Raw genomic sequence first — 9114 nt, 5'->3', positions numbered from 1 at the left:
ACTCGAATATCACGATAAAGACATTTTCTATATCGCACAGAGACAAACCCGCGATATATCGTGTATAGCACCCATATATATATTAGGGGTGTGGGGAAAAAAATTAATTCGGATTTGAATCGCGATTCTCACGTTGTGCGATTCAGAATCGATTTTTTTTTTTTAAAGGGGAACATTATCACCAAACAAGCGTCAATATATACCTTGATGTTGCAGAAAAAAGACCATGTATTTTTTTAACCGATTTCCGAACTCTAAATGGGTGAATTTTGGCAAATTAAACGCCTTTCTGTTTATCGGTCTTTTAGCGATGACGTCAGAACGTGACGTCGCCGAGGTAATACACCCGCCATTTTCATTTTCAAAACATTACAAACACCGGGTCTCAGCTCTGTTATTTTCCGTTTTTTCGACTATTTTTTGGAACCTTGGAGACATCATGCCTCGTCGGTGTGTTGTCGGAGGGTGTAACAACACTAACAGGGAGGGATTCAAGTTGCACCACTGGCAAGAAATCTGCCGCCAGACCCCCATTGAATTTGCCAGAGTGCCTGCCGGCGATGCTAAGACAGACATGGCACAGAGATGTATGGATAACCTGCAGATGCATTTGCAACGATTAAGTCAACGAAATCACAAAGGTGAGTTTTGTTGATGTTGTTGACTTATGTGCTAATCAGACATATTTGGTCACGGCATGACTGCCAGCTAATCGATGCTAACATGCTATGCTAATTGATGCTAACATGCTATTTACGCTAGCTGTATGTACATCTGAAACTAGATACCCACATTTAATGCAAAACAAACACTTACCAATCGACGGATTTAAGTTTCTCCAGTGTCACAAGATGCGAAAGTCCTGATCGTTTGGTCCGCACATTTTACCGGCGATGCTAATAAGGCAGCCATGCTATGGGCCACTTCATTAGGTACACCCATGCTATGGCCGAATAGCGTCAATAGCTATTCGCTCAATAGCTTCAGTTTCTTCTTCAATTTTGTTTTCGCTATCAGCCTCCATATTCCGACCATCTGTTTCAATACATGCGTAATCTGTTGAATCGCTTAAGCCGGTGAAATCCGAGTCGGAGTCCGAGCTAATGTCGCTATATCTTGCTCTGCTAACCGCCATGTTGTTTGTATTGGCAGCCCTGTATGACGTCACAGGGAAATGGACGGGTGGATATAACGATGGTGAAAATCAGGCACTTTGAAGCTTTTTAAGGGATATTCCGGAAGGTGTAAAATTTAGAAAAAAACTTTGAAAAATAAAACAAGCCACTGGGAACTGATTTTTATTGTTTTTAACCCTTTTGAAATTGTAATAATGTTCCCCTTTAAATAATTTTTTTAAATAGTATTTACAATTTTTTTTTTTTTTTTAATCAATCCAACAAAACAATACACAGCAATACCATAAAATCCATCCATCCATTTTCTACCGCTTATTCCCTTTTGGGGACGCGGGGGGCGCAGGCGCCTATCTCAGTTACAATCGGGCGAAAGGCGGTGTACACAATGGACAAAACATCACCTCATCACAGGGCCAACACAGATAGACAGACAACATTCACAATTCAATCCAATTCTAAAACCAGACCTGACCCAGCAACACTCAGAACTGCAATAAACAGAGCAATTGAGGAGACACAAACACGACACGGAACAAACCAAAAGTAGTGAAAAAAAAATAACATCAACAACAGTATCAATATTAGTTATAATTTCAACATAGCATTGATTCAAAATCCCTCATTGACATTATCATTAGACATTTATAAAAACAATTAAAAAAAAGTACATTAGTGTCACAGTGGCTTACACTTGCATCGCATCTCATAAGCTTGACAACACACTGTGTCCAATATTTTCGCAAAGATAAAATAAGTCATATTTTTGGTTCGTTTAATAGTTAAAACAAATCAGTTGATAAAACATTGTCCTTTACAATTATAGAAGCTTTTTTTTTTTAAATCTACTACTCTGCTAGCGGGCTTCACGGTGGAAGAGGGGTTAGTGCGTCTGCCTCACAATACGAAGTTCCTGCAGTCCTGGGTTCAAATCCAGGCTCGGGATCTTTCTGTGTGGAGTTTGCATGTTCTCCCCGTGAATGCGTGGGTTCCCTCCGGGTACTCCGGCTTCCTCCCACCTCCAAAGACATGCACCTGGGGATAGGTTGATTGGCAACACTAAATTGGCCCTAGTGTGTGAATGTGAGTGTGAATGTTGTCTGTCTATCTGTGTTGGCCCTGCGATGAGGTGGCGACTTGTCCAGGGTGTACCCTGCCTTCCGCCCGATTGTAGCTAAGATAGGCGCCAGCGCCCCCCGCGACCCCGAGTGGGAATAAGCGGTAGAAAATGGATGGATGGATACTCTGCTAGCATGTCAGCAGACTGGGGTAGATCCTGCTGAAATCCTATGGATTGAATGAATACAGAATCATTTTGAATCGGAAAAATAGCGTTTCTGAATCGAAAATCGCGTTGAATCGAAAAAAATCGGTTTATAATCCAATCGTGAGCCCAAGAATCGATACTGAATCGAATCATGGGACACCCAAAGATTTGCAGCCCTAATATATATATATATATATGTATATATACATATATATATGTATATATACATATATATATATATATATATATATATATATACATATATATATATATACATATATATATATATATATACACATATATATATATATACATATATATATATATATACATATACACATACACATATATATATATATATATATATATATATATATATATATATATATATATATATATATATATATATATATATATATATATATATATATATATACACACACAGTTACATCCCTAGTATTGTCCCTTGCAAATATATAGACAACGTAATAACTTACATATTATAGGATAATATACAAATGATTTATATTAAAATTTGAGCATTGAACTCACTTTTGGGAGATTATGGAACTATAATAATGTATAATTTATGTGTTTTTGATAGAAGTGTCTTCAGAGTAGCAAAGAAACCTTAAAGTCACACAGCTGATGCATCAACGTGACGGCTAAAATAAACAGCCGAGCGGGGGCGTGCGCGTGAACTGCACTTTATCACCTCCTCCCATCTACGCCTTATAGCACATATCAATAGCGCGACGCCGCGGCAAGTGTTGCCATTTTCCGGCATCGGCGTCCCTCTGTGTTTGTGTAATGGAGCTCAGCCTTTTTCCGGTTATTGTGTCAGAGGGAGAGGGGAGGAGGAGGTCGTTAGGGTTTAGGGACTCAAATCTGACAATATCTGGGACACGCTTTAAGAGGGCCGACAATCTGTTGGATGCAGTAGTACACGAAGGCTGTACGTGTGGGCAGGACCAGCAATGTCCATGAAAGGCACACCGGATGCTGTTAAGTAGGAAAGAATGACGACACGACTTCCAGTGTAGGCTGGAAGAAACAACAATGATGCGGATGGCAATAAGATAGAAAAAGGAGGGACGGATCAATCTAATCCGGACTATCCAGGTCAGCGGCCGCCTTGTTTTACACCAAAGCACGCACGCACGCGCGGGTTGACTTGCTCAAACAGTCACAGAATTCCCTCTTAAGCTACTGACTCATAGTTGAGGGTTTGGTTGATGAGAGGGAGGAAGGAGGTGAAAGGACGTGAGGTTGCGACCAGAGGAGAGCTGGAGGAGAATAAACAGTGAAGGCAGGAAGAGACGGAGGCCCAAAATAGAGAGAGAGGAAGACGAAAGAGAAGAGGAGGAAGGCTTTGAGCACAGAAAAAGACAAGTTGAAGACACAAATGTCATTCCTCACATCTCACTGCCGGGTCGGGTAGGTCCCATTAGGAGGGATGTCACAACAGGGATGACGGGCCCGCATGTGGATCATCATCTGCCGCCATCGCTAGTGTTGCTCTTAATTCCTAATCGCTGTTAATCCCTCATCTACCCATCATCGTCATTACTATCAACTGTCTTTCGGTCATCTCTTATTTACACAACCCATCTCTTTCCTTTGGCCTCTGCCACTGTTCAAGTCAGGGGTGTCCAAAGTGCACCCTGATATTTCACACAAAAAAACACATTCGAGATAGCAACATAACACAAACATTTTTTTTTTTTTAATCCTGCCAAAATGGGACCTAAAAAATGGAGCTCGACCGCTATGTTATTTTCAGGGTCTATACCAGGGGTCGGGAACCTTTTGGGCTGAGAGAGCAATGGAAGCCAAATATTTTAAAATGTATTTCCGTGAGAGCCATATAATATTTTTTTAACACTGAATACAACTAAATGTGTGCATTTTTATGTGTAACCAACATTAGGGTATAACATGTCTGTTATTCTTTTCAATAACATTTTTATTCTGAAGCTAAATAATAATGAATAAAATACCTCTTACCATTCTTGACTTCTTGAACAGGTGAGGTAGAAAACGGATGGATGGATAAAAATGCATGAGAATTTTTTATATTTTGAATGTTATTTTTAACACTGATTACCAGTGGAATTATTCATTACTTATTGTGTTAAGCAATGTTAGCTAAGATTAATCTGAGAGCCAGATGCAGTCATCAAAAGAGCCACAGGTTCCCTACCCCTGGTCTATACCGATACCGATTATTAGTACAACAGTCCAGTGGTTCTCAACCTTTTCAGTGATGTACCCCCTGTGAATTTTGTTTTGAATTCAAGTACCCCCTAATCAGAGCAAAGCATTTTTGGTTGAAAAAAAAGAGATAAAGAAGTAAAATACAGCGCTTAATTTCTGATTCATTAAATTGTATAACAGTGCAAAATATTGCTCATTTGTAGTGGTCTTTCTTCAACTATTTAGAAAAAAAGATATAAAAATAACTGAAAACTTGTGGAAAAATAAACAAGTGATTATAATTAAATCAATTATAAATAAAGATTTTTACACATAGAAGAAATCATCAACTTAAAGTGCCCTCTTTGGGGATTGTAATAGAGATCAATCTGGATTCATGAACTTAATTCTAAACATTTCTTCACAAAAAAAGAAATCTTTAACATCAATATTTATGGAACATGTCCACAAAAAATCTAGCTGTCAACACTGAATATTGCATTGTTGCATTTCTTTTCACAGTTTATGAACTTACATTCATATTTTGTTGAAGTATTATTCAATAAATATATTTAAAGGATTTTTGAATTGTTGATATTTTTAGAATATTTTTGAAAAATCTCACGTACCCCTTGGCATACCTTCAAGTACCCCCAGGGGTACGTGTACCCCCATTTGAGAACCCCTGCCGTAGTCAATTTGCAGTAAAATTTAACTAACCATGAATAATAAATATCAGTAAACAGCTGAACAAGGCTTTAAATGTTTAACATAATGTTTTTAGGAAACGTCAGACCAGTAGCGACATAATGCTTGATCATCAGGGGATTTTACAAACACCTTTATTTCGTGTGTCTAAGAGGAGCGTCAACATTTGCATTTCGAAATATGGGAATTTGCCTGAAAACTGATAGAAATATGGGATTTTTCTACATCACAATAACTTGCAAGCAAATCATATTGATTGCATTTCATGGATTGTAATGCATTTTAAGGTTTCCTTGTGAGGAACCCTGAAATATTGGTTGGTAGGTTAAAGTTTATTTCAAACATGTATATACAATTTTCTGTCTTGCCTCTGGTAAGGGCGGTCACATTTTTTCCGCTCCCTTCTTTTTGTCCTGTCTACACTTTTTTGAAGCCTCTTTCTTTGCGCTCTCCTCCAAATTGAAACATCAGACATGGAAATGATCAGCTGGACTCTCGACTCAATTGACAAAATCTTTTTGACGGGTAAAAATAGGCTCTGGGGAGCCTGGCTGCCCTGATTGAACCATTGCTCCGTGGTACATGTGACATTCCTTGGATGAATGGAGAATCATGTGCCTCTCAGTCCTTTCCATAAAGTACATAGAAGACATCTACTTATTTGGAACCGTGATAGCGGGGCATCTGCTGATTGGGATGGGCATTGCTCTGGTGTACCGTCAAATTCCTAAGACGATGGCAGCCAATCAAGGAGCCCAAAGGCTGTTCGTCGCAATGGAAGGATTGGGCCGGGCTGTGGGAATAGTCTGAGGCGATTTCTGAACTGAATTGCAAGATGGATCACATCATGGAAAAGATAGTTGAAAGGGAAACATTGGATATAAGGGCCAGCATGGAATAGAACAGACAAGCCATGTCTGTTCGCGGAAAAACAAAATCCTAATCTACGATTTGACTACCTCGAATGGCCTTGATGCAACAACAGGAGCAGGCTTTTCTGAAAACATCTCCCCGAGGACTCCTCAATGATGGACACTTTTCACCTCCCTCCCTCCTCAACGACACCTGGAGTCGAACTTTTGCTTTGATTGATTGAAACTTTTATTAGTAGATTGCACAGTACAGTACATATTCAGTACAATTGACCACTAAATGGTAACATCTGCATAAGGTTTTCAACTTGTTTAAGTCGGGGTCCACGTTAATCAATTCATGGTACGGATTACATGCAGAACGGTCCCAGGCCTTTGGACACCACATCAACACACCCAAGACAATGGGCATATACATACACACACCCGCACCCCACGCCTTCACCACCACTTGATTCCCCTCCGGGTTGATGGACGGCTGGCAGCGCTTTATAGCAGCAGTCGACCTCCAGGGCCCCCCCAGTTGCCCGTTGTCGTAATTATATTTAACATGTTTATGTGTGCATGGCATGTAAGTTTTTTCCCACTCCAGACTAGGCCCCCTTAGGAGCCTAGTCTGGACTGTATTTTTTTACTCATCTTCTTCCCGAGCGTTTTACCTCTTTCCCATCTTTTACGGGGCGCCTTGTGGCGACCCATCAGCTTTCCTGTTCTGTAACCTGGTACACTGTTTGTTTGTCTAATCTTGAACAGGTTTGTGCTGAAAACAAAGTTTCATTGTACTTGTGCAATGACAATAAAGTCCTATCCTAAGTAGCGTTGGGAACCACAGATCCCTTCCCTATCAACAACGCTTATCATGCAGACTTTGTGACAGCCAACAAACTTTACTTTGTGAAAAATTATGATCAGAACCTAATATTTTTGAGCCCAAACTTAAAAAGGAAAGCAATCTGTTTTAGAACGGATGCAGCTTTATTGAAACACTATAGCATCACGTCACATTTCTAGGTGCTAAGCATACAAACTAACCATAATATAATAAACAATGCAATATTTCCACTCTTGCTGGGATGCCGACCAACAGGACGCTCACATAATTCCGTTTACATGAAGATTCAATCGCAATCCTCACAAAGGGTTAAAGTTGGTGCAACTACGTATTTTTGTGTCTTTTCCCCCATCTCAGGGAATGTGAAAGTCGACCAGACTCTCGGCCCATGAACACACTTGTCAACTACCAGGTGAGAGATGCATGAATTCTAATCTAGAATTTACTTTTAGCAAGTTTGAGGCGAAGCAGAAGCAGCCGCCGGTTCAGTGTGTCAACAATAGCAGCGTAAGCTAGCATCAATCAATCAATCAATTAATGTTTATTTATATAGCCCCAAATCACAAATGTCTCAAAGGACTGCACAAATCATTACGACTACAACATCCTCGGAAGAACCCACAAAAGGGCAAGGAAAACTCACAGCGCATTAGCTTACTACTATCAATGCGCCGCTAAAATAGGCCCTCTGCGTTGGGGCTTATAATAACTATGTCACTCATATTTGGTTCATTTTCAGGTCAGTAAATGTAATTGTTGGCGATTTCTGGATGATTTTAGAGGTCTAATAAGCGCAAAAGAGGACCATCGATCTGTTGACTCAATTGTTTGCTATTTATTTACAATCTCAAATGCATAAAAAAATGCAAGTGTTTGTGTTCTTGTATTACATAAGGATTATGAATAATAAACATGACTAATCTGATAATATGGTCACAGTGCAAAAACGTTACTAACTGATTTTTAATCTCCGGAATTTGCTAAAGATCTTCGAAGCGTTATATTCAAACTGGCTGACTGAATTTATTGCATTTTGTGATGTTTAGATGGTATTTTCACATGCTTGGGGACCACTGTCTTAAAGCACTTCTTCCTAAGGGCATTTCAGTGTTATAACTTCACCTTTATCGTTAGTTTTTAAGCCAAAATGCGTCCGTTCTCCCTTTTCTGTCGACACACTGTGTCTGTTTGTAAGTACTCCGTGATTGTGCACTACCGAACATGCTCGTCTGTTCGCAAACCAGCAATGTCATGACGTGATGACGACGGGAGTGCAGGGGGGTGGACCGGCACTTTTCAGAGACTGTATAGTACTGAATATGATTCATTAGTATCGGTATACCGTACAACCCTAGCTTGTACTAAAACACGTGCAATCTTGACAGCGCATTCAAAGCTGATGTACCGAATATGATTCATTAGTATCGCGGTGCTATACTAATATCGGTATACCGTACAACTCTCGTTTGAATTTAAGAAAGGAGTAAAAATTGCAGCTGGAAACAAAGAGTCAACAATCCCCAGCTAATTTCAGCCCAGTGAATGAAATGTTTTAAAAGCAGGGAGCTTGTCTACTGCGGAAAGTTCTTTGTCGACTTCTCCGCAGAGAATCTGAAGTAAACTAAACAACATAAAGAAGTTCTTATCACACACCGGTGTATTGTGAAAGGTATTTAGCATCGCCCCTTTCCTGGGTGACTTTAATCTAACCAAGAGTACTTACATTGATTTTTACTTGAGAATGAAAGTTATGTGTCTGCAGGCTAAGCAGGTTATGTCAACTCATTATTAGGATGCCTGTGATGTTGATACTTTAAAGACACTTAGTCAGGCCAAAGGCTTACAGGCTATAATGAAGTGAGTATATGGAGAGGCCACACAGGCCAGTGGGTCTTGTCAGAAGGAGTTGTGGGGAACATTAACGCGTGTATGTTTTGATGCAGAAACTGACCGGCGAAGAGGTCTCCATTGCTGTAGGCCTTGCCACGTCCCTCCTCATCGTTAGGCACGGCCGACACCTGCTTGGCCGAGGTGCAGCCCATGGCCTCACACTGGAAAAGCTCTCCTCATCGCACTCTTACCTGCACATCAACGACAAAAGGGAGA

At 40.1% G+C, this 9114-nt stretch overlaps 1 protein-coding gene across 4 annotated transcripts in view; it reads right to left on the bottom strand.

Moving 5' to 3' along the window:
• zgc:92140 (uncharacterized protein LOC447854 homolog) overlaps nt 1-9114 on the bottom strand; it is an 87612-nt gene that overhangs the window by 35246 nt on the left and 43252 nt on the right. For all 4 annotated transcript variants that reach the window (XM_061888318.1, XM_061888317.1, XM_061888316.1 and 1 more), the window contains exon 2: nt 8960-9089. In XM_061888318.1, the coding sequence (XP_061744302.1) occupies nt 8960-9050 (91 nt within the window). In that variant the 5' untranslated portion in view covers nt 9051-9089. The remainder of the gene's footprint in view (nt 1-8959; nt 9090-9114) is intronic.

The sequence above is a fragment of the Nerophis ophidion genome, linkage group LG26, assembly GCF_033978795.1.
Source record: "Nerophis ophidion isolate RoL-2023_Sa linkage group LG26, RoL_Noph_v1.0, whole genome shotgun sequence".
NCBI lineage: Eukaryota > Metazoa > Chordata > Actinopteri > Syngnathiformes > Syngnathidae > Nerophis > Nerophis ophidion.
The sequence above is the reverse complement of the archived record's forward strand: the minus strand, read 5'-3'. Positions and strand labels throughout refer to the sequence as shown.